The sequence below is a fragment of the Lytechinus variegatus genome, chromosome 13 (genome assembly GCF_018143015.1).
Source record: "Lytechinus variegatus isolate NC3 chromosome 13, Lvar_3.0, whole genome shotgun sequence".
Classification (NCBI taxonomy): domain Eukaryota; kingdom Metazoa; phylum Echinodermata; class Echinoidea; order Temnopleuroida; family Toxopneustidae; genus Lytechinus; species Lytechinus variegatus.
The window spans coordinates 31,378,422-31,405,699 of record NC_054752.1 but is presented as its reverse complement, the minus strand read 5'-3'; the positions used below and the strand labels follow the sequence as shown (position 1 = coordinate 31,405,699).

The window sequence follows — 27,278 nt, the reverse complement described above, 5'->3', positions numbered from 1 at the left end:
ATGTTGTTATGGGAACTGCCTGACCGCATCACACTAATGTACTATAATTAATCATTCGCAAATAATGGAAACTGTATTCTATTGAAATATTTCGCCTGCTTTAATGTATATTTTTAAAAGATATATTACTCCCATATCTTTTCGTTTCCATGAGTTGACAATTTGTTGATTATATTATAGGTCAGTTAAGTACTATTTTATCCATCGCGCATGTGTTCAACTGTGAGAAGTGTACATAATTCTGCTCAAGGCATGCGCAGGAAGCCAGGAAAAACTTACGTTAAACTCAGACTCGAGTAACTTTTAAATTTTAAAAGAAAACGTGAGGTGAATATGAAAAATCTTTTTCACATGTATTCCTCTATCTTCTCTGATTTTAAGTGGTATTAATGATTTGCATTTCTCCTTTTGCTTTGACGTAGGTAATTGTTTTTACGTGATTTGGTTCAGTGTTGATCATCAATTCGAAGTTCAATTTGTATTGTCCCACATGTTGAAGATTATGTAGGTTCTGAGATAGACCAAAAGCTTCGGTCTCTGTTATGTTGCCTGTTCAGCTGAACTCCGTTGGCTTCACTCACCAAATACAGAGACCAAAGTTCTAGCGCGATCTGTACAGGGGACTCAATGGCCATATGTTTATGTACTTAAGATCGGACAAAACGGGGAAGTGAATTTGCGTGACAGCCAAGGAAAGTCACTGTTTTTCACTTTTTGTTCCTTTTAGGCCCGGCTAGGCCCTAGGGGCCTACTTAGTTTTAACTTGATTTTTCTCCGTTTTTTGGCAATTACTTTAGGCCTAATCTAGGTATGTGACAAAAAAAATGAAAGTCCTCAAATCTCAATGAATTTGGTATCATTTCAAAGCCCTTTAAAAGACCTTTCAAATGATACCAAGAACTCAAATTTTCATCAAGAAATTATAAAGTTATTCCAGTTTAAGTCGCGCATATTTATTCAAATTTGTGGTCATTGTCTTAATGTAAAGTCAATGGAGTGCATAACCGATTTTTGTGACCATTTTGTGACCATTTTGAACCCAAGTCTTCAACGGGCTCTAACTTCTTTGTTTTTGAGCCCTTTGAAGTGATTTAGGTATCAATGGAAAGGTGAAAGAAAACTCAATTGATGTGTAATCATTTCACTTGGTAATTTTTCTTCTTATTATGTGTAAAATAATTTCTTTTAATTAATTCTAATTAATTATGCAAATTACAATTACTCGCCTCTTTTTTTGCCAAATGAAGGTAATAATGAGAGATAATTTGTATATAATTTAGTTGGCATCAACACAGCATCATGTAGATAATTTCCTAAATGAATTTGTTTAAAGTATTGTTTTTGTAATTTCTAATGTATTTCTTTGTTTTTCTGATATAAATTACAATTAGCTCTTTTTCAACTTTAGTATTGTGTACATGTATGTATGGGGTCGTTTTTTTTTACAAATGAAAAATATCATTCCTTTTGTACATGTACTTTGTATGGTATAAAAATACAAGTGTGCTTTTCTGATGTATTTGATTGTTTCACCAATTCTTTATGTATTTTATTGTTTCAACAATTTGTTTATAGATGGATAATGTAGCTTTCATTTTGGAGACCGTGGGCATTCGATTCCAATTTTTTTAGGAAGGATGAGCAGCAGAGTCTGAGGGTGTAAAGATGTAGCATTGCATGTAATTCAAGTATCAAGAAGGAAACATAAAAATTAAGCTTTAATATATGCATTTCTTAGATATGTATGATTACAACAAAGGCCATGTTCGAGCACTCCTTTTTTAATGAAAAATAAGTTCATATTCTAGCATGAAATCACTGCACATAAATAAAGCTCTGAACAGCAACAAAAACAGGCATCAAAGCTCCAACACTCAAAACAAGAGAACAAAAGTGACACAAAAACTTATACAAATCCCATCCCCATTTCAACTTATGAACACAACCCCCCCCCCCCCTCCTGCACCCTTCTTGAAAAAAAAATAATTATAATAAAATAGAAAAAAAAATGAATTATAGAAAAAAAATAGAGCCATGTGGAAGTGAAATATTTCCTCTGAGAGTGAAAAATTAAACAACAAATTTTTTTGCATATTAAATCATGGGCGGAAATTGACCCCAAAGGTAGGGGGGTGCTGGCATCGGCGGCGAAAGCCAACAATTTTAGGGGGGACCACCAAATTATTTTGATAATCAAAAAAATACACCAAAGGTTATCAACCAAAAATTATAGGGGGACGCAGAAAACTAAATTTGACAAGCAAAAAAAAAGAAAAGAAAAAAAAAGGTTATAAAAAAAAAAATTGAGGTGGGGGATCGTCCTCGTCCCCCACCTCAAATTAAGGGGGGGTACACTTCCCCCAGCTTTCGCCGCCTATGGATGCTGGCAACTCTGACAAGTTTAAAAAAAAAGTTTATCCCCAAACTGTTCATTTTAACCCAAAAAAGTTTGACCAAAAAAGAAAGAAAAAAAATGTATTATTGTTACATGTCCCCCTATTATTTTGGGTAGGGGGACGTGTCCCCCTGGGATTTCCACCCATGAATTTAATTTTAGAAAAGTCAACATTGATATTCCACTGTCAAAAGCAAATCCAATTTCCAAATGAAACGATAATCAACCACCTAGACTCTTTGACTTGAGTCACATAACCTTGGGATGATAAAATCTTTCTGTGACAAATGTATGTATTAAAATCAATATCAGAATAATTATCTACGGTATAATGACAGAGATTTCCCAAAAAAGGCACAACATAATCATCAAGTAAGCAATTGACGATCTAGTTCAATCCAGCATGAACGACTCACTATCGACCGCTCCCATCTCCCTGCCAACCGCAGGCGCATCGGGCAGCTCGACTGCCGAGAGACCGCTGTGACAAGGGTAGCATCACCCTGCCAACCGCAGGCGCATCGGGCAGCTCGACTGCCGAGAGACCGGCTGTGACAAGGGTAGCTGGCATCTCTTATATCTGGACTGCGCAACGTCAGAATCACGTAAGTTTGGATTTTTTGATAATTCAAATATATTTCCAGTCAAATTGTATACCTAATCGGATTCTTGTTTTACTTACCATAAAAAAATTTCGAACATTTACGCGTCCAAAAATTTGATGAACTTTCAAGCTCCGATATCCACACTTTACAGGCGAGTTTCCACATTGAAACTTACATGTACAGAAAGAGCACATCTTCAGCTGTCTGTTAAAAGGCACGAGATTGCACCTACTATGTGCGCATGCGCTTTAAACCCCATTTTCAATGAGCCTCCCAGACAGAGGCGATGCCACTCGCAGCAAAACCCGCGCGAAAACCGTGCCACCAAAACCAGCGCTCGCGATGCCCCGTATTCGCACATAGCTACCTAATCAGGTTGCCAAGAGGGAATATTAATTTGCATTTTGGTCGCAATAATTGTTAATTTTTTATTCATTAAAGACAAAAATTGAAGAGCCCTGACGTCGTGGGGATTTTGCATTGCAAGTCCCCTAATAATGATGGCTGCATGATAGCGAGCCGTCTGTGTATGCAGTAGAGGCGCATGGCCAATATTGGAGACTGTCTCTCATGAGAGAGATTATCTCCAATATCAGAGACTTTTATAAAGAATTTGGGTATCCAATTTCAGAGACAGTCTCCAGTTTGGGAGACCAATTTTCTTTGTTTACATTTGCTAAAAAAAGCATTACATTGGCGGCAGATAAAAATGTGATAAGCAGATTCCTCATGAAATATTACCCCTTTTCACTGTCTACTTTTGTTTTTATAAGGATTTTTGTTGTCATCCACACACAAAACAAATGGGCTTCTGACCTCAGTGGGACAAAAGTTTGGGTGGAAAAAATCATGCTTTTGTTGGTGTTGTTTCTTTTGTCCTTTTGCAAAGCAAGTCTCCAATATGGGAGATTGTCTCCCTTATTAATATTGCCATTATTGGAGAGAGTCTCCCATATTGGCCGTGCGCCTCTACTGGTATGAGGAGAAATTAAAAAAAAATATTAAACTTAAAAAACTCCTCGAAACAGACGGCTGCCAGCTGTCTAGTTCTGAGATTGAACATTTTAAAGTTGTTTTTTTATCGAGATCGAGATTCATTTGACCACTGTTTTAAGGTAGTTAGTTATTTTATTGTAATTAACATACTTTCCGAAAGTCATCATTTACAAAATCATTCTTTAAAGATTTTTCCCTAAATAAACGAGACTACATGTAGATATTTGATTTGCAATTATTTTTTAGACTGTTCTACATGTAAGTAACGTCTAACCCAGGGAACTGCCGCCCGCTATGCGGGCGGGAGCCCAGGACCTTACCGTGTAATTGACCATACTCACGCGACTAGCGTGAAGATGGTCAAAATAATTTTCCGAATAAATAGTTAAAACAGAAATCAAGCACTTACCACGATTATATGGATGAAGGTCTAACGAGTGGCAGTTTCCTGACATCTGGGCACAAACTGGAACCTCAAAAAAATGAAAAGTTCTCTCCTTCTTCTACCCCAGTCTCGATCGGCCATTTTGTTACGATTAGTAGTTATGGTATTGTTTGGTAAAAACGTAAAATAAAGTTGGCAATGGCCGTGGGTGATTTCAAGTATGGTGTTCGGTGCATTGAGAGCGTGAAAGGGCTGCTGAACTGAGCTCCAACACCAAGCTAGGTTCAGAGGAGCAAAACCAATCGTGTTATTGCTAGCCTATGACATCGTGCCTCTGCGCTGCGCTGCTCTGCTGATCATCTCAGCTTTACGCAAGAAATTCTATTTTTGCTCCCAACACAAAAACCTTTTTTTTTTGAAGAGTTAGATCTACCTCAACTGTAGCTCAGTCAGTTATAGCACTTGTTCTGGATAAGATTGTAGATCTCAATGTGCGTGGGTTCGAGTCCAGCTGATGCGGAAACACATCTAGCAAAAAAAAAAGTCTGATGGTAGTGTGTTAGCGTGCCTCACCTGCATTCAGTGCAGGTGTGAATGCAGGAGGAAAAGGCTTTGTCTATTGGAAAGGATGCTAAGATTGATCCCGTGTATAGGAGAGCAACATCCTTTGCACGTTAAAACCGCTACTCTGTTCTTAAAAGAGCAGAGTGTTCACCTGGTATATTGCATCTGCAGGTCCCTTGCTGTACCCCCGATGCGTTTATGGACAGTAGGGCCCTACATGTATGTTAAGCAGAACAAGACACAGGCTTAAGCTTTCTTCTAGTTGTTTAATACATGTACCATCAGCACAAGTAATTCTCCATCTTGCTATTACTGTTATGCATCTCAGTATTTTTCAATATGTCACTTTCATTTTTTAGGATCCTGCGGGAGTAGCATTGGCCATGGCTGTGGAGAGGCCATTGAGTCAGCTGAACACGGATCCCCTCTCTCCGTTAAGGAGTCAATCCCGTCTCAATGGTGCTTCAATTGTTCTACACGAGTCACTGGTTGCCCCTGAGAAAAAGAAACCAGTTCCAAACCATCTTTTAGACACAAGTAAGTAAAAAACAAAGATTTAAGATGTTCAAAATGTGACTAATGAAATAGTACATGTACATCATAAGAGCCTGTCGGATTGCCTTTTGGGCAAGTTCCATAAATTGTGGGTAAACAGGACATTTAGATCAGGAAGCTATCCCCGTAGATACATTTTAAAGTGCTGTTAAATGTAATTTCATTATTATTATTATTAGTTGTTCATTGTAAAGCCCTTTGATCATATTTTTGGTAAAGCCCTATAAAGTACCTGTTATGTATGTATGTACATGTATGCATGCATGTATGTAAGACAAGTGTTATTTGATCTATTGGTTATAAATTATTGATAAGTGTAAGAGTTGGGCCTCCAATAAATTGAATTATTTTTGCTATAAAACAACTTCTCAAACTTGTAATGGGAAAACACCACAAGGTGTAATATTTCCATGAAGATAGTTTGATAAAATCAAAGTGTCCGAAAGAAAGTTCATTTGTTTTTTGAAGCATCATCTCTGAAAAACTACATGTATAACATAGTCGCTACAGTTTTCAAAGATTTAAATGTTAGAATAAAAGGGAATAAGATAAATCTAAACCGTAAATAATACCTTTTGACGAGTATTAAATTGGACATACTTAAAATATCTTGCATTTTATTTTGGTTTATTTTAGAAATATATCATAAATTATCCCACAATGAAGTACTTCAAGTGGAACCAGCAGTGGTTCACTTCCCCGGGTTTGAACCAGGAAAGGTTCATAGACAAGTTATGGTAAGTACACTGTACACCCTTTATAAATAATGCTATTCTTGGTAGCATTTATGTCGGAAAACATTTGAAAATTTACAAAATGTGAATTACATAATTAAAAAAAAGAAGAATATTGATCTGGAATATCTTTCATTATACCCAAACGGTTATGACAATTTCTAAACTACTAACTCTACTAACATCAATTCAAGTCATTGCTGATGTTATTAACTTTGAAAAAAAAGTTATAAAATGAAAAAAAAAAATCTGTTGCAAGGAGCTGATCAAATAATGACCCAAATAAGACTTGAAATAATGATTTGTCCGAATTATAGCAGGATGCATCCATCATCTCAAATAGATCACCAATTTTGTTCTTGAAGTTGTTAATTACAGTAATCATCTGGTGTGATGAAATTTACAAACTGTGAAGTGTTTTCAGAATTGCAGTGTGTTTTGATGCTTTGAGGTTCAAAAGATGATCAAAATGCCTTTTCACCACTTTGTTTCATGGTTAAATTTGATTTTGTTGCCATTGCCTGTGAAAATTGATTTCTGCAGTGTCAGATATATCTCTTGATGAAACTTAAAATGATGGACATTACATCCATGATGTAATTACCTATAACTAGAAGTAATACGGTTATCTATCTTTTGTGAACTGATGCAAAATAAAGAAATGAGGACCACATTGTTCTTTGCTCACCTTTGAAAAAGTTTTAATTGCGATTTTCATTCTAACCCAAGTCATTTTGCTGTTGTTTAAATATCATTATCAAGCATGTACCAAGACCTCTGATATCATATCAGGAGCTCATATGTAGTCTTATATCTATTTATATGTGATTAAAATTTCTCTGATTTTATTTTGGACAGGGATTTTGGGGGGTGATTTAGAAGAAGAAAAAAATTGACAACTGATGATCAATATATCTTACTCTTAATATGTGCATGTAGTTTTCATCGCTGGCACACCTTCAATAAACAAAAAATGAAAATCCTTCCACAAAATATACAACATTCTTGTACCTGCATATCTGTGATATGCTATGCATCTCATACTAAAATTTGGGTAAGAATTATGCATTTTCTTGATTTCAGAACATCATCAACACATCCTCGGAATGTCAGCAGATGCATATCATCCCTCCGGCTACACGTTATTTCAAAGCATGGTACAAGAAGAGGGATCGTCTGGTCCCAGGTTTATCCATGGAAGTAACAGTAGAGTTCCGACCAGATGAGTGGAGGTACTTCTATGACTGCATCAGGATACATTGTCAGGTACATATAAAATTCTCTGATTGAGTTGGTGTTTTATGAATAATAACTTTTGTCCATGTTATAGTGAAAAGTATGCAGATGAGGATGTCATCATTCATTTTTTAAAACATGCATGTAACAATCTTCAAAAGCATCTCCTCACCCCCTATATATAAAAAAAAAAGAAATTGTGGGATTCTTTGATAAAAAAAGATGGAAAGTTTATATCAAAAAGAAAACACTAAATAAAAATGAACACTGACTTAGGATTGCCTACATGTTTTCCAAAATATTAACTTGGGATTGTGGCATGCACCTGTAATCCCAAGCCCTGGTCACGTCTTTCGGATGATGATGTTAAAGGTCGGTCCCAGTTGTAAATAATCATATCTGATTGATACGCGTCTGGAGAAAAACTCAAACACCCGCACACAAAGTATAATATGATGTGTCCTTTAGTTATCTTCCCATTGACATATGTAGTGATACTTAGTGATCACTTGGCTACTTAACTAATGCATAAAATTTTCCTCTGGAGTTTTTGCCCCCTCTCCCCATCATAATATCCTTGTGCTTCCTCAAAGTCACATGTCATGATTTTGTTTACATGAAGGTTATATTAAACGGGACTGTTTCAGAACAAATTTCAATCAAATGCGACCTTACTTAATCAAAGTTGTGCATGAACGCAACTTCCTCTGCCAAGGAACTCTTATAATGAAGAATACTTTGTCAATTTTTGAGAAGAAATAACCTATTCAGCATATGATTGAGACCACATCGTTTTTCCTCTTTTTATTCCAGAGTACAGAGAACCTTGTGATTCCTGTACATGCATACCCTGTCATGTCAGCTGACTTTCCAGAAATAGTCAAGTTTCCTCCTACACCTGTATCCCAAAGGTAAGATGTAATGGAGCGTCAAGATAGAAGTGACGGCGGTGTTCCATAAAACTGTTCGTACGTTAGGCACAATTTTACGAATGACCAATGACCCTTTCTTGTAGTGGTCAAGATTCTCAAATATTTGTTTTCTGTGAATTCCTTCAAAAACTTGATCCACTTTGTGCTGCACTCGACTCGGGTGAGGTGAATGGGTACCTGGTAAGATATATTCCTTGAGTGCTCTGGGCGCTGCTGATAAAATAAAACTTGAGTTGAAGCCAGGGTAATAATATTTGCTCTTTGTATCCAAAAGCATAAATCCAGCTATTATTATCATATTCCCATCTGCTTAAGTTACAATCCTGTCTTTGTAGATTTAAATTCTGGTTGCTGTAGAGCATCTAAATACAATATTTGATTTTGTCAATAATTAACGAGAATTATTAGAAGTTTGCTCCAATTTTATTAAAACATAAAATTTGGGTATGTCATTAAGTTTAAGAAAGGGTCACCAAAAGTGCATAAAATTGTGTGTAACGGCGCACAAACAGCATCATGAAACAGATCCCTGGACCAGTATTCTTGAGATTTTCAGTTTTATATGTTTATCTTTACATGAATATTTTATGGTAGCTTATGAAACTGACATATTTGAGGTCTATGTAAGGGTATACTCAATGGATTTTATCAGCTGAAATTTCAATTGACTATGTCTGAATGTATATTTAGTTCATTTCCATACTTTGTACGGATACATAGAATTACATGAACACTATGATAATTGCCAGGCAATTTATTGGGATCACCTAAAAGAAGTTATTATGAACTTCTGTTGAAATAATTTATACATTTACTTGTGCACCCATAAAACAAAATGTAGAGATAGAGTCACTAAGAAACACAGACTCTTATCACTGGGAGCTGCCTCTATGGTATTTAACGCATTCTCTCATGCACTCTTTCATTTATTTTTACTCTAGATCTAGACAGATAATTCCTATCAAAGTCTATTATCCTGTTGTAAAGATAGAATTATAAGAAATACCTCCTATTATCATTCTGAGCCGATTTTGATGTTTAATGCATTCCCACTTTTCTCCCCCACCCTCCCACCAGATCAAGAAAGGTAATACCCATCAAGTGCAATATCCCGTTGGATTTTGAATACCAGCTCAAATTCATCCAACCCCACCCTGCTATCACCATCACACCTATGAGCGGGACCGTACCGGGGAATGGTCAGGTCGAGCTGACCGCTACCTATTCCCCTTCGGACTTCAGCACAGCGATCATGAAGCTTCAGTTGATCATCTCTCAGTTCAACACCAAGCCGTTGGATTGCACTTTCATCGGACATTCCAGCCCTGGACTGGCTGTGTAAGTATTGAGCAGTAGCAGATCCAGGTGGGTTAAGGCCACCACACGCCTTACAATTGATCCGAGACTGTGAACAGTCTCCAAAAATTGAAAAGTCACCGATTTGAACTTATAACATTCACATGTTGCAATGGCAGTTGCCGTAGTAACCACATTCCTTAACCAATCAGATTCAAGACTTCTTTATAGTTTTGTAATGACATCCTTTGTGAAATGGGGCCCTCAAACATTGATCCATCTATGATTTCTTTGCACAGTCCTCCTGAAACCCAACCTATCGACACCACAACAGAAGGTCCACTCTCACCGGTCAACACAGCAGTCCAGCTTGACCCCCAGTCCATCTCACCCATATCAATGTCCAGAAGAAAGAAAGGAACGGGCAAGACCACTAAGAAGAAGACAGTCACTGTATCCAAGCCGACCAAGGAAGGCACGGAAAAGAACGGTGTAAGATTCCCATCCAATCTGGATGTCCAGCATTCGGTCAATGCAGTGTTACTGCAGACCCCAGGGAAGCTCACAGTGAAGGAGTTAAGGGAAGGTATGTCTTGACTTTCGGTGGCAGTATTATGTTTTCGGGGCCTCTTCTGTCCATCAATCCTGTTTTCATTCTTGTAATAAATAATAAATTTAAAAAATGTCATCTTCCAACTTGGTAAAAATATGAAGTACGATACATATATCATGGGGTCATGAGGTCATAAGTCAAAGAGGTCATTCTTTGACAATCTTTAATAGAAGTTGTGAGATTTATATATTTTTGCCCTGGCGATGGTGGAGGCATAAATTTTTACTGCATGCAGTCAATAACCCATCCATCCCTTTTTTTATCGTACCTGGAAATCTTTTGATAGTCTGTAATGTTAACAATAGCAAAAAGTTTCATGAATGAATGAACGAATGAATAGATATAGTTTGAAGATTGAACCTTCAAGATAGAAATGAGTTGTGGTTATGATATTGAATGTAAAGGATTTTCTTTTAGGTGACTTATGTGGCATTATTTCTTAATGATAATTTTTGGATGATCAGAGAAGTGAAATCTTGTATGCACCTTGCATTCTCTGTGTATGTTGAAAGATATAATTGATTTCCTGTGTTTTTCATTATAGCTGTACAATCCAAATCAGGGTCGGCCCAAGCACTCAACCCAAGACAGTTAAAGGTAAACTCACTGAATTTTAGCATTTTTCTTAATTTTAAAATTAAAAATTTAACATGTTCTTTGTTCATACAGCTCACAATATTTGTCGAAGTTTGTTCCAGAGCTACTTACATAAACACAAAAGGTGGAAATATGAAGAAAATCTGTAAATTTTCATTTATCAATTCTAAATTTATTAACATGAAAGATGAATGCTAGTGCATGGTATCTACATATACAAAATACTAAGTTTACAATGCTGAATCGGGTTGTCTTCTCAGATGTAAATAACATAAATTTTTACATTGGACTGCTATTTTATTGAGATTTGTTCTTAATAGATTTCACAGAAAGTAGCTGTAATTAATACCGTGCTCATATGTATGTCAATGTACTCTGTATTGCCAAGTTTAATTGTTTGACTGATTCATTTGCATACCTGTAAACTGTGCCAGGATCTGCAAGAACTATGATGGTATGAAGACATTTTACCCTGATATTTAGACTTTCTTTTAGAACTATCCCTCAACTAATAATAATTATAATAGCTAATTTTTATAAAGCGCTTTTCCCAGAATGGCTCAAAGCGGGGATACAGCATATTAATACTCCGGTCATTGGATTCATTTCAATCAAGCACGAAAAGTACACAATTTCCACTCCCTGTGGAGTATTCCTTGCATTCATCACAGCCTCATTATGGCGCTGGCAAAACTGTGGCTTTAAGAAAATAGAAAAGGGTGCACTTTTTGTTGTTGTCTGATAATTCATTTAAAAATGTATCACTTTACAGGAAGCTGTGTTTGATAGGGAAGTGAGGGATGATGTTCAGGCAGAGAGGAGAAATCAAATAAGATGGTAAGTGTTTTGAGTTTGCATAATTTATTTTTTTCCTTTTGGAGGTATCCCCCAAATCCCCCATTTTTTTTTTGGGGGGGGGGGTTGGTTTAGAATAGATATTTCTTAAGGTTGTTAGGTTGGATATTTCATAAGTTTGAAAGATTTATTAGTTCTTTGTTGTACTAGCCAAATGCTTCTTTGGTATGTTTCTAGAAACAGGTTTGTACATCAAGACTCTTGAAATTGACTCCTGTTTTGTGAAGTAATCCCCAGACCTCACAAGATGGAGCTTGAAATTATGATAAAGTGACTAAGGGACAATTCCATAAAAAAGACCCCTATAATTAGGAGTAAAAACATTCCTGAAGGGATTTGACTCTAGTTCATGTAAAAAATTGTAATGCTTTCAAATTACTATGATATCAGTAGTCCATTAAGTGAAATATCATTGGAGAAAAATGCTGGTCAGACCTACAAAAGTTAGTTTTTCATGGAATTGCTCAAATTCAAATGCGAATCTTGTTTAAAATTCCTTGAGGAGGGGACGGCCAAAGCATACATGGAAGAGGCAGTGGAGGAGGAGAGCAGGAGGGTTGGGTTGAGGGTGAAGGATGCACTGAATCGGGCAAGGTGGAGGGCAGGGGGTAAGGGCGATTGTTGCAAGTGTGAGGTGATTCTGGCCAACCCCGTTCACAGGGACAAAACCGGATTTACATGTCAATGTAATGTGCTACATAAATGTAAATTGTGTATTGTATTTAAAACTTTGGATTGATGATGATCAGATTCCAATAATTCTCACTCATCTTCTTAATGCATACTTTAGTTTCCCTGTATGAGATGAGTTTTTGGATGATTAATGTGGTTTCTGATTTAAAACTGGTATTATGATTATCATTCAAACAGGCAAGTCCACCTCGGCAGAGAGCAGATGCCTCAAGAAGAGAGACTACAGATTGTTGAAACAAGAAAAGAAGCTCTCAAAGATTATCATGTGAGTTTTGCATCCCTTTTCCCCCATCTTTGCTGTTGTTTGTTGTTTTGGAGGCATTTATAGTTGACTGTTGTGAAAGTAGGGTTTGAAATAAATAATATTCCCTCAAATGTTGTGTTCATAGTCTCCTTTCATTAATTAGATTTGAGTTTATCTCTTTGACTGCCAAGTAATATACCTGACACGTAAATCCCCCTTTCATCTCATTTTGATTTCTGTAAGCAATTTTCTTAGGTTACAAAAGGGCATTTCCATTAAGTATGTGCTTCCAACTGTTGTCTGTTGGCCCTTCATGAAATGATTTGTCTGTATTTTCTAGTTCATATTAAAAGTTTTAAAGCTAAAAAAACTATCATGGTTTGATCAGGGACCCATTGTGTCAAGACTTGATGTAATGACAAATGCACAATTTATTGATCAATTTACTATCAGCTAATCAAATTAAATGATGTCAGTAGCTTTTAGTTGTTAATGGCAAATTTGCTATCATAACAAGTGTTATGAAATAGGCCCTAGTTGTTGAACTGAAATGAAAGAGGAGCAAAATAGTGGTTGGACATACAGAGAGGTTGATTGTTCAATGGAAGCCATCAAACAAGTTCCTTTCTTTTGTCATCCAGTTCAAGAGAGGAGACCCACTTCCAGAGATAGAGTTTAACCGTGTCTCAACGACATGCACCCAGCGACGCACCTACCGACGGATGACCCATGTCCCTGACCCAGTGGCACAGTTTGACCTCTACTGCAATGACCCCTGGGCCATGAAGCATCGAGCCATCGGACGCTTCCAGCAGGCCGTCCAGAAGGTCATTCTGAGGCAGAGGGCGGCAGACAAGTGGTCCATGCTGAGCAAGCTCGTAGCGGACTACAAGTCTGGGAATGCTGGCAAGGTTGAGAAATGTAAGGAAAGAAGCCTTATGCTTTCCTGAAGAATTTGTATAGTCTAAATGTTATTTTGGAGTTATTTTGTGAAATTTTGATTTTCATGACCTGTACTAACCGCACAGAAACATTGTTAGCACTAACAACGAGCTAACAGATGCCCTGTTACAACCGGTAATGTGGCAGCGATGCATAATGATACAACAATGCATTGCTTACATAGTGAATTAATATTTTGACTTCACAGTCCGAAAGATGTGATTGGACTAACTGTTAGCGCTCTGTTACGCTAACAGCGTTTCTGTGCGGCCGGTCTGATTATTATAGCCCAAAGAGACCTGATGAACTGCATCCAAAATGACTGTGCTTATTGTGTTAAAAAATCCACTGTATTGTCTATTGGAAAGACATTAATCTGCAGTTGCCACTCTCCATCCAGTTGTTAAATGGCACCAGCAGGAAAAAATTCCTTATATATCTCCTTTGATCACTTTAATAGGTGTCCAGCCCAACCTGCATGTTATTGGAGCGCTATTTGTGTTACACAAATGTCTATGTTAATAGTATTATTATTGATATCATTGTAAAAGAAACATGTAAATAAAGGAATAGGAATTTTATGTAAACCTAAATGTAATATGAACATTTACATGATCATTTGTTTTTGATAAATTTACTTTTGATAAAGGTATACTTATTATTGTTGCATTTATCATATAAATCATCCATTATTTCAGTGACATTTGGTAACAATGGTGAGGCCAAATACGACCACTTACCCCTGGAAGTCAGCTCAGACAAGCTACTAACCTACGCCTTCCCATCATACATCTCACCAGATTACAAGGATGATATGGTAAGATACTCGTACCTTGCTTGTTTTAAAAACTCCGTCATTATTTCTTTATTAAAGATAAGTAGTGAAATAGTGTCATATTTAAAGTAGAGATGGATCACTACCATCAGATTTGTAAACACTGTCCTGCTGACATTGCTCTGATAGGGACCAGATGTACTGATTAAAGAATAAATGAAAATCTTGACTGGTTTAGATCTCATAAATTTTACTATTATTCTAAAAGATTTTTTATATGCTATCAAACTCAAACCTTAAGTGAAAGAAGTTGTATTATGGAAAGACGATTTGAAAGCAGGATTTTTCAATTCTCTTGCTTTATTGTATAATTTATAACGTTATTAGAACATCCAATCATTAGACTGCCATATTTGAAGCTCAATTTTGACCTTGTCTGAGATGGCACTAAGCTATAGTGCCATTGGATGAGGGGTGACATGTAACTGTAAATATAGCAGCCTCAAGCAATACTCTTACCCTAAATAGTTATTGGTATGACTAGCATTTATATTTATTCAAATATCAACTTCTACAATATGAAATTAAGGAAATGTCTTGTTTGTGTCATATTCACCAGGCCCCTGATGCACTGGGCATTGTCCCTGCCAAGGCAACAGACATTGAGGTGAAGCGGAAGGTACCGTACCTCGGCCTGAAGGTTCCCCAGCAGTATCGGCTGATGGGGTACAAGGCGCATAGCGTACAGGACGCAGCTGGTGGGTACGTGGCACCCAAGCTGGTCAGACCCCTCAGGACAGGTGCAGAGGTACGTGTTTATCATTACTTACCCCTAAAAGGGCTTGACACTAGCGGCGGTCCGACGGTCCCGGACCGGTAAAAATCGCTGTCGGGCCGGTAGATTTTCAGAAATAGGAAGATTTACTGGTCCGACATGACCAGTAATAGAAACCATTGTTGGGCCAATAACTTTTCCAGAAATGGTCAAATTCACTGCAAACCATCCCCCCCCCCCGATAAATTCTGTCATTCACACACAGAATACACACAGAATGAATCTCACGTAATTGCTACTAGAGCAGATACAATACAGTGTACATATGTAGCTAGCCAGCCACACAACTCACGTGGTAAATTCTTTACTGGCTGCGCGAACGAAGCTTGGCTAAACTCTGGCAGAACTGTCAAAATTCGCGGTTCATGAAAGACTCTTATAATGTCCATATTTCCTAAAAATTGGAGTAACTCTGTCATTTGTAAGCAGTAAAAGGATAAATTTTCACTTTTGTTTGGTTCAAACAGATCAGGTTTCGGGTGATATCCATTACGAAACTTTGTGTTTAAAAATGGATCTCATCTGACACCCCAATTTCAAATTCCAAGCTACTTTCACTCGCCCCCCCATCCCCGATATCAACAAGGAATGGTTATCCTTAAGTAAACAACCACGCACTCTCCCAGATAATCCACCTTCCCCCAAGGAGAAGTGACCTTCATAAGGCCTGGCAGAGAGAGAGAGAGAGAGCAAGAGAGAGAGAGAGGGTGATTTTTTTAACTTATTGTTATTTCGGCAATTGTGGGTCATTTTGCATCGTTCAAAATTTCATGTCGATCTTCATCTAAATTCCGAATCGTTTTTAGATATGCTAATGTCCTAAAACAAATAGAATACAAATTCATTCTTTCAAGATTAATGTCAGCCAGGAAGCTCTGAAGAGTTTGTTTATACTATTACGTAACAAGGACAGCTGCAATCCCACTCCATGCTGTTCATCAGCCTGTTGTGGTGGCAGGCATCGGTGTTATTGGCTCTTATCAGCAGCAGCAGTCACTAAATCGACCCCACCCCAGTTTAAACGCGAGAAATGCAACTTTCCCAAAAAAATGAAATTGGGGTGTCAATACCCCACTTGAGATCCCATTGACTAACACGCAAGGCATTATCAGCAGTCAGATGAACCCCACCCCAGTTTAAACGAGAGCTCTCCCAAAATCTGAAATTGGGGTTTCAAATACCCCACCTGAGGTCCCATTGACACAGCACGCAAGGCAATGGAGTTCCTGTGTTATAAGCTGGTGGGGTATTTTTTAAACACAGGATTCGTGTAATGTCGTCTGAATACAAGTTAGACCCACATATGCATTTATGTGTGTGTTGATACACTTTGTTTCGTGGCTATTTTAATTGAGACAAAAAGAAATTGATAAATTATTTTTGATACTTTTAGCTTTCTTCCTCTGTTTTCTTCCTATCTTTCCTTCTTTCTTTGTTTCTTCCCTATTTTTGGGGGTTACTGTCTTTTTTATTTTCCCTTTTTTTCTTTAATTCGTTCTTTCTATCCTTTTAAAAAATATTTTTCTCTATTTCTTTTTTTCTTTCTTTCTTTTTGATATTTTTCTTTCTTTAATTCTTGAGTCCATCCTATATTCATCTCTTCCTTTCTTTCCTTCCTTTTACCCTTTTCTTTCCTTCATTCTTCATTACTTTCTTTGTTTCTTCCTTCCGCCAATCATTTATTTACCTTTTTTTATTTCTTTTCTTTGTCTCTCAGTCTTTCTTTTTTTCTTCCTTTCATCTATTCTTTTACCTTGCGTTTTTTTTTAATGTTTTCTTTATTTTGGGGGACCAGTAGATTTTAGGTTCGGACCAGTAAAAATTTGAAAAACTGGGTATCTACTGGTCCGACATGAATAGGTTGGACCAGTAGAAAAAATGGGTTAGTGTGGAGCCCTGACTTACCCCTAAATGGGTTTTTTAATATGAATTTGGTAGGTCTGTTCATTTGCATACCAAAGATTTGTGCTTGATGCATTATAATAATAATAATAATACTTGCTTATATAGCGCTTAATACTTTGTAAGAAGTCTCTAAGCGCTACAGTATATGCAGCATAACTACCCTGGCTTTAGCAGTGCAGCTGTTACGCATGCTGCGTTTTCTTCAAGGAATGAATTCCTGCCAGGTACCCATTCACCTCACCTGGGTTGAGTGCAGCACATTGTGGATCAGTTATGCATTCAGATTTGCTCTCTGTCTATTCTAATTTTTTTCTGATGATAACTTAGCGTGGTAAATGTGGACTATTTGACTGATTTGCATGGGACGGGTTAAAAATGATGATGTGGGTTGATTGTCATTGAATAGCTGCGGATCACTGAGAGACACAAGTTTTATGTTTTGATGTTGAATTCCTTCCTAATATCTTTTGAATTTCTGACAGCATAACCTTCACAATGATTATCTTCACCATGACCTCCATTATGAATCAACATGACTGTCATATGTCCTTCACCTCTATGACCTTCTTTCGATCTTCACCATGACTTCCTTCATGAGCTTGACTACATTTGTGTAACATCCTCCATGTTCTCCACAATGCCTTCTACATGGCATTCATGACTTTATAATGATCTTCTCAATGACTTTCACCTTCACTGTCACCCATAAAATTTACCATGACGCTTACCATTTTCCTGCCATAGATCTTTGCCTTTAGAATTCTTCACCATGACAATTCCTTTCTACGTGACCCTCGTGACCTTCACCATGACTTTCACCTAACCTTCACCGTGACCTTGTCATTAACTTTCAGGATGAGACCATCACCATGCCAGTTCCTGAGCCAGCCTGGCAGGAGAAGGATGAGGCAGCTATGGAGAGATTGCAAGGCATCGATGGGGAGGACGACGACGATGAGGAACCGATCGAGCTGGTAACGGGGGAGGCGAGGAAGATGGCTTCTCAACTTGTCCCCCCTGCTGGGCTCTTCAAATCCGTTGACTACCCTTCCCTCCATATATTTGTGAGTGTATTAGCTAGGTGTCTGTGAAATCATTTTGTTAATACCAAGAAAAGTTGCCTTGATCTGTTGATTAATCTATTTTGAACATTTTTTCACTAAACATGATTCATGATGCATTTATGACTCGTTTGATCGACTCAAAGTGATATGAACATTGATAGTTGTGCTTGACAATGATTTTCACTGGAGACAATATATCACAATTTCAAAGATTTTACTGCATACAACGATTAATTACCCAAATATTCGATATCTTGCAGCCCTATATCATATTATTTTTGGTATATGTACTCCGAATTACTAATTCTGCCTGCTTATTTTTTTGCCACACACAGTTGTTTTCAGTGAAGACTTGTAGTTAAGAATTAAACTTCATTTTTTAAAAACATTTCTCATTCAGAACCCTGCGCCAGGTCTTCAAGTCTTCTTACCCCCTCTACCCTACGCTGAAGTAGATCCAGACTTCCATCTCTGCCCCTTGCCTAGGTACACCCACTCTGATCCCAGGAACAAACATGGTGCAACGCTCAAGAGATACCTGGATAAAGAGGTTGGAACATTTCCTAGCTTCATCTTCAAAATGTTGAACAAGATATGTTATTATTGCTATCTTTCTACTTGATAGAAAACACTGGGATTTTATTCTGATTATCAAATCCTGGTTTAATTTGAGGCTTAACAAGAATTCTAGTTAACACTTCTATGGAATGCTAAATGTTCATCTTCCATCCGTAATAGTCATGAATATTGTACCAAACTATTACCTAACCTTATAGTAGAATAGAGGAAATAAGTTGTAAAGTACATTACAGCTTGGTTAGTTCACAGTGTCATAAAATTTTATACTGAAATTCATAAATGTGCCCGCCACGAAGTCTTTAATAAAGTCTTTAAATGAGTATATACTAGTCATTATTTGTCATTTTTATATTGTCTTGAATTTTACCTCTGACCCTTTGACCTTTGTCCATCCAGGATGTAAACAGTGAGTAATGGGATGATACTATTAAATAAATCTGTTCAAACATGATGTCTTTGCTCTTGTTTTGACCTTTGACCTCTCTGACCTTTGTCCCTCTAGGATGTAATAAAAGGAGTAATGGCATGGAAGAAGTTCCCTTCTCAAGGTCTAGTCTCCCTTGCTAACACACCAACGCTAACCAATGTATGGGTACCAAGATGGTGAGTGACAAATTGCTATAGCGCCCTCATTGTGATGCCAACGACAACTCTTTCTAAAATACTGCATCTCTCTCCTCTTCCAAATGATTTTTATTTTTTTAAAGCTGAGTAAACACTACAGTTTTCCTGGGATCGTACTGCTAGTTCTACTGATCAATCCATATTCTTAAATTTCTTTCTTGTGGCATGCGCTATCTAGGAGAAAGTTGTTGGCCCATAAGAAAAGTAGGCCCCTTGAATCTAGTCTCACTGAGACAACCGGTGTGTTGGCTCAGTTGGTAGAGCATCCGTCTCACAGCCGGGGGTTCAAATCCCGGCCGTGTCAGACAAAAAGATGTTTAAAGATGAGAGTTGCTGCTACCCTGTTTGGCGTTCAACAATTAAAGGGATAGAGCTTTGTCGATCTGGTGCTGCACAGTGGCTGCCGGGCCCATGATCAATTGGGCAAAACAAATTTTTGGAATATTTAATTTCTGATGTCTATTTCGAACAACATATGGATTAATGAATGCCGGTGGTGGATGTATTTTTTAAGAAATGCTCAAATTGACTGCAATATTGCTGTAATTATTTTAATTTTACATCATTGAAGGCAGTAAGTAAGCTTTTCCATGAGTAATAATCAAAATCGCTTATCCAGCTGCTATTTCACTCATAATTGTCATCCTTTGGGTCAGACAAGAATGGTCAAGAGCATTATGAGCCTAATGGTCAGTTATTTTCACCATTGACTGAATAATTTGCTTGAGTGTTACGGTACTTTACAGTAAATGTCTTTGAAAATTGTGATTCTAGGTTGAGAAAGGGTACCCTTAGTACCTGAATACCACCTAGTCTACAAACACAGACTCAAATTAGTAACTTAAACCAATTATAATATGTCTAGAGAGAAGACTAGCCTCGAAAATCTTTGGCCCGAATTCACAAAGGTGGTTTTGAAAACCCACAGTTGAGTCCATGGTTTATGAAGATTTCCTGTATAAATATTTTACCACGATTATTAAAAAATTCCAATGCTGATGCACGCTTTTGTCACAGTGTGCTAAATTGACGCTTGTCGCTGTGGTTATCCACGCTATTTTATTCATGAGTACACTGTTTTGAATTAATAGTCCACTCTACAAATAGTGGAGTCATAAATTAAATAGCGTATCTAACCATGGTAACAAGCGTCAATTTAGCTCACTATGACAAAAGCGCGCATCATCATTGGACATGTTATATACATGCGCCCGATGAGCACTATTAAAATAAAGCGTAATTTATACAGGAAATCTGCATAAACCATGGACTCAACTGTGGGTTTTCAAAACCTCATTTGTGAATTCGGCCCTGTGTCTGTGTCAGACAGTCACAGTATATAATGAATCTAGTCTCACTACTTCAGACTTTGCATTACACACTATGTAAATTGCAAAAATCAAAGATCTGTGCCTGCAGACTAATCAACACCTACATGTTACATCCTCAATAAAACAAGTAAATCCAAGGAGATATATCTTTGCAAATCTTTTGTTATTGATTTGTATTACTTGTATCATTATATATTTATCAATGACTTTGTTTGATCGTTCTAATACAGGACGGATACCTTCAGTCCAGATCTACTACCTGAATCTGTACCGGAGCTTCTGGATGGTTTACCGACTGAAGACAAGGAGAACATCGTCTCAGATGACTCGTAAGTCATGTTTTTCCAATACCAATGTGAGACCACACATTTTGTGATTTGGCTCATTAACTTTTAATGCAGAACTCTTAAAAATGATATGAGATAACTTGTTTACGAAGTTTCAGCATTACTCCTATTTGCTTAAGATCGGTATGCTCGATCTGTAATGAAAATCATAAGTCAGAAAAATTGGTACCAGTGGGATTCAAACCTGCCATCTACTGCTTTCCGGGCAGCGAATTAACCACCAGGCTATTCTGGTTCATGGCTAAGCCACGATGAACTGGAATTCAAATACCCTCGATCCTCTTCTTTCTAACTCATTAGTATCCGAATGCCATCCGCCGTGGACAATAGATAGTAAATGAAGAGGCTTTAATAGGAGGAAATTATAATTGGTTTACGAATTTTCGGCATTACTCCTATTTGCTTAATATCGGTATGCTCGATCTGTAATGAAAATCATAAGTCAGAAAAAAAAGCATACCAATCTTAAGCAAATAGGAGTAATGCTGACATTGGGCAAGTTTCTAACGATAACTTCCATATTCATTCATTCAAATTTAATTTTAGGTGAGTTGTGACATTTGCATGAATAGGATAACTGTTAAATGTTCAGTATTTCAATAAATCTGCAATACATGTTATGTTATTTCACCAGGATAGCGAAGTGTTTGACCGATGAAAGATTTGTTTACATACATGGTTTGTTCATGCAGAGATGACGAGGAGGATGAAGGAAAGGAAGAGAAAACAGACGATGTTGCTCTGACACCCGGTATGGTCAATGCCGAGTTCCCCCTGATAGTCCCGCCAAGAACTCCAGATCAGCAGCAACAACCATCGGAAAGGTGAGTCATGATGTGAAGGGTTTGACGTGAATTCCAGTATTGGTGCTTTCCTTGGTATAATGAGGGGTGTTGACAAAGTTGAAAGGTCAAAAGGGGGCTGTTTCACAAAGAGATAAGCGTGACTTTTGAGTCGCATTTAAATTAATCAAATTTTCAGTTTTGTGTGGTATAAAAGATATCAGCGCGTTGGTCGAATCATAAGATGACGCGAGCTGCAAGGTATGTAAAAGATTCCGTGCTACATATCATGCATACGCCAGCATTTAAGCATGGGTCACACTTAACTCTGTGAAACATCCTTAAGGCCCCGGGTTCAAATATTTTAAGGGCAGTGCCACTTCCTACAGGGCACACTTCTCTATTACATTATTACATCTATTACAACAGAAGGAACTTCAAATTCTCCAAACCTAATAAGATGAGTCAATCAAAGGGGCACACGACTATGGCATTCAATCACTTAAGAATTTTTTTTCTGGGTAGAGGACAAGTTGGATTCAATAAATGCATTCAAAACAAAATTACTCAAAGAAAAATGAGGGAAACAAATTAATTGGCCTTTCTCTATTTTTGATCACCATTGAGCTGAATAATTCAAATATCAAACTCTGCCCAGGCTCTTTCCAAGAAATATGTTGGTTTTTGTACAAACTAGGGTTAATGGTATTTGTTGAGGTTGATTTTTATGATGGTGATAGTAGTATTGGTGGTGGTGATTTTGGAGGTTGTGGTTTGGTAGAAGAATATGGACAGGTGATGAACGACAATTTCAGGTTTATGAGGGATTTTTGATGTACATGTATTTGTTGGTAACATGTGGTTTGGGGTTCATTCATTCAATCAATCATTTGTCCATTCATCTGTCAGTCCGTCCATCCATACTTACATTGTTTCATTCATTTATCCACTAATTCATTCATCAGTCCATCCATTCATTTATTCATTCATTAAAATTTGGGTTAAAAGTGCATTCCAATTTAAATATTTAGCCTTAGGTTGAAAGATGCAGGCATTGCTTGACAACCAGTAATTCTTCACAAACATTAAAACATAAAAAAACGAAAAGTACCCACATTACACTCTTGTATGTTCAAAATGTCTTTGTTGTCACAATGTCTTATTGTTCTCACAGTTGATTTTTGAGGGTTGACTTTGCTCTTATATGTGTTGTATAATGTTTTGTCTATGTTGTTTTTGATGTGATTGATTACTTTGTAGTGAGGAGTTTCCCTATGGTTCCAAGCTTCCTACACACAATAATCCAGTCTCGTCCAATGGACCTGTCCCTAGGTAAGTACCACACACACTGGACCCTGGTTTCACAAGACTTGTGTTCCCTGTAACATACGATATTCACAATTGATAATTACTTTTGTACATGGTTTCACATTTAATTGTACAATTCATTGAATAATTTATGTTACCGTCCCTGGTGTTAGTTTCCAGTCACATGGAATTACGGTACTTCTCTAGCTTTGATATTCTCATTCCATTTACTTGTATTTGTTGCAGTGAGGTTCTGTGAAAACTTGCACTGATTAGGGGTTTATGGGTAGTGGAACATTGATCTATCATTAGACCATATATTTTTTAAAGATCGAAGGTATAAAATGTGATACCTGGCCCAATGATACAAAGAAATATAATCTAATCCACTCCACTCCAGGAGTTTATCAATATCTAGTTGTCTAATCAAAGAAATGAAAAAAATATTAATAATACAAAAAACTTTGTTCTACATGATTCTTACCAAGAAAGATAAAGACAAAATTCCAATTCATGCAACAATAATGTAGATAATTATACACACATGTCTTATTTTCAAGTCAAAATGAGAATTAGGCACAAGGTCTCAAGTAAATCCAGTTGGATACTCACTCTACTAATCTTTTCTTACAAATAGAGTCCATTTCTTTCCCATCTGCTATGATTTGTAGGGAGAAGAGAGAACGTGAGCTGGAGCTGTTCCTTAAGAAGAGATACAACAAACTTGGAGAGAAGATTCAAGAGAGAGTAACTCACATGAACAATCTTACAAACGACCCTGATCTGGTCTTACACTGATGTCCTTTGACTTTCAAGAAGATGATTACAGTCTGAACATCTAAGTCTTCATGTTTCTATTCTTAGATCTTGTGAAAGGAATGAAATAAACTTGAAGAGAAGCTTAAAGGGATGGTCTGGGCTGAAAGTATTTATAGCTTATTAAATAGAGTAGAATTCACTGAGCAAAATGCTGAAAATTTCATCAAAATCGGATTTTAGCAATATTTTGTGAAAACAGTTGTCATGAATATTCATTAGGTGGGCTGATGATGTTACATCCCCACTTTCTGTTTTCTTATGTTATTACATAAAATCATAATTTTTTATTATTTCACTCTTGTGTGAATAATATGTCTCCCTTATAATTAAATAAGTTGCAGCAATAAATATCTAATGCACTAAATCAGTTGTCAATCCAATTATTCTAGTTCTTTAAGAAAATAAAAATGAATAAACCTAATTTCATATAAGATACAAAATAACAAGTGGAAATGTAAATCATCAGTCCACTTAATGAATATTCCTGACTGTTTTCACAAAATATTGCTAAATTTTAAAATTCAATAACTTTGTTATTTGTTATCCGATTTTGATGAAATTTTCGGTATTTTGCTCAGTGAATTCTACTCTATTTATTAAGCTAATACTTACAGCCTGGATCATCCCTTTAAAGAAGAAAGTGATCCATATGAATAATCTCAATACTCACATCAAATGAGAAATGTTTCATTCCAAAATGGGGTCATAGACCAGTCATGAGATGTGCAGTGACTTCAAGATTTTAAGCATATGTACTACCATCAATTTTTTAATAAAATGAATTTGATAACTTTGAATTATTTATTTCTTATGCTTGGATATATTATATTTTCACTCAATTTCATCATTCCTTTGTATGAAAGTATATCTTTATCACCTTGTCATCAATGAACACCAAATACTTAGAAAATCCGTCCAATTGAAGCTCATCTATGGCGTCACCTCCCTTTAGATTTGTAAGGTAGCAAAAAGATCAGTATAAATTTTGTCTCAATTTACATGAATGTGCATTTTTTATTCTTTACTAAACACTTAAATCCATAATTGGAATCTGAATACTGGTATGAATATATCACTTTTTTGTCCATTTATTAACATGTACAAAACTTGAAACATCTTGTATATGAAATTATCCTATAACAGATTTGTACCTGAAAAAAAGCAGAAATAACCTTATTCAGAATGCTATCAGTGGTTAAACCCTAAATAGACTGGGCTATTTGGGCTATTTTGATGCCTAAGAAGATGGGGGGGGGGGGTGGGGGCTGATTCATCCCCCTTATGATCTCGGCTGTCGATCGCGTGTGATCGCGACGAAAATAGGCAAGTGCGTTACCCATGGAATTATCTACAAAACTATAATATCATATTCTGAGAATTCTTTCAAATGAGAAAAATCTCATTGCTCATTAATTATGCTAATTTATGCTTAAAATCATAAGTTTGCTCTAATTAATAAAATAATGCCCCTAAAATGCTGATTTTTGTTTCACATACTCTAGATAGGTATATAATCAAATTCATTTTTCAAAAATTCATCATCACATTTATTTTATGTATTCTATATGTATTATTTTTTTTTTTTATTGTTTTTCAATGGAAATTTTCGGGGACTTCATTTTGACCATAAACAAGATATTATTAACTGGTTTTAAGCAGTTAAAGAAAAATAATGATACAGTTTATGAATTTTGGCTAAAACACTAATTGCATTGGGTTTGTACACAAATTCACGTTTTTGAGTAATTTTGGGTCTGCATGCACTTACGAAACGTTGCTTAATTTCGGAACCGCGTACCCGGGGCTCACAATTTTGGTCTCAAAAGTTGCGCGAGATTTAAAAGTAAAAAGTCAGCGAGTGACGCGGTCAAAAATTTCAAGCGGTGGATTTATCACGAAAAATGTCGAGGGGGAGGGGCTGAATCAGCCCCCCCCCCATCTTCTTAGGGTTAAGTCTAATTTAAATATGGGTGGTCAAATTGCATTCAGTATGTTTACTTGAGTTCCGTTTTTGTTTGGTTATTTGTCTGTGCAGCGAATTGTGCAGAAATTTCCAGCTTATTCAGTGATTATCTATAAATACAATTCAATACTTTAATTAATATGTGAGGCAACTAACAACATTCAGAGCTGTGTCTTTTAGTGGGAAACTTGAAAGCTTCTTTGATCATTAGGACCCAATAGAGTACCGAAATGTGACGTCATCAATTTCCCCTAGTTTGAATTTTCAGCATTTTTTATACCATTTTTCAGTAGAGCATGACAAAATACTTCCCATTTCAAAATTTGGTGCGAATTGGTTCATGGGGGCCAGAGATATGACTTCTTGAATACATGATTAGCCCTATTGCAGTCGATGTACGATTGGTCTGGTTCCTAGTGTTGTGTTGGGGTTGGATCGATTGCACTTTAACTTTCAACCAGACTTAAAATGAAGGAGTCAATACAAAGCCTGTACAGTTCATATATACATTTATTGAAGATGATAACTAAGGTGATGATAAATACAAATAATTCAGGAACATGAGTAAGTCTGATGGTGACTATACTCTGCAGTATAAAATATAAACTCTTCTGTAGCTGTCTGTATGCTGGAACAATCTGTAAAGTAATCTGTAACCAATCTAACAATCTCTGAAGTAATCTCTAACAATCTCTGAAGTAATCTGATTTGGGTTCAGAAGTGAACTCCTTTTATATTGGTCTGGTCTAGACTCTTTATGATCAAACAGGTGTTGGTCAACCTTGGACGCTTGACCAAAACAATCTGTACGTCATAACTTTACTCTGAATTGGGGGAGTTGACCTTTTAGGGAGAACATGAAATGTAGTGAATAAGAAACCCATAAAATGTGTGTGCATCAGAAGTTTAGCTGGAAGAAGAATGAGTAATACTTTCTAATGAAAGTTGGAGCTGGTATACTTCCTGTAGAAATATTGATTAAGTATTGATTATGTATAGATATAATATTGAATATGTGAAATATGTCTTATCATCACATAACACTAACTTTTAGAACCAGGTCAATAATACATTGACTTCAATGAGGCTAATTATGTATTCATGAGGTCATATCTTGGTGCCCCCTGGACCGATTCGCACCAAATTTTGGTAGTGGGGGTATTTCATCATGCTCTACCTAAGTACGGTATCAAGGTTCCTTACATGCAAAAATATTTTTTGTGATGTCATCACTATGGTACTCTATTGGCAATGCAGAATAGTTGCTGGAAAAGACACTCTATGTGATTTCTGCTTAACAATGT

General features: G+C 36.7%; 1 protein-coding gene across 4 annotated transcripts; it reads left to right on the top strand.

Moving 5' to 3' along the window:
• The first annotated feature begins 220 nt into the window (after positions 1-220).
• LOC121426156 (cilia- and flagella-associated protein 221-like) lies at positions 221-24,160 on the top strand. Of its 4 annotated transcripts, none has more exons than XM_041622338.1 (20): positions 221-327; positions 5,305-5,482; positions 6,137-6,237; positions 7,318-7,500; positions 8,284-8,381; positions 9,480-9,740; positions 10,001-10,284; positions 10,856-10,908; positions 11,681-11,745; positions 12,634-12,721; positions 13,342-13,621; positions 14,341-14,459; positions 15,037-15,225; positions 18,012-18,221; positions 18,622-18,771; positions 19,303-19,403; positions 20,986-21,084; positions 21,795-21,926; positions 23,145-23,216; positions 23,864-24,160. In XM_041622338.1, the coding sequence occupies exons 2-20, from the start codon at positions 5,329-5,331 to the stop codon at positions 23,988-23,990; spliced, it is 2,766 nt and encodes a 921-aa protein (XP_041478272.1). In that variant the 5' UTR covers positions 221-327; positions 5,305-5,328; the 3' UTR covers positions 23,991-24,160. The 4 variants fall into 4 exon arrangements, with proteins under 4 accessions (XP_041478272.1, XP_041478270.1, XP_041478274.1 ...); XM_041622336.1 differs by having other exon boundaries at positions 9,998-10,284; positions 23,864-24,159; XM_041622337.1 differs by having other exon boundaries at positions 280-322; positions 9,998-10,284; positions 23,864-24,159.
• Positions 24,161-27,278: the final 3,118 nt, after the last annotated feature.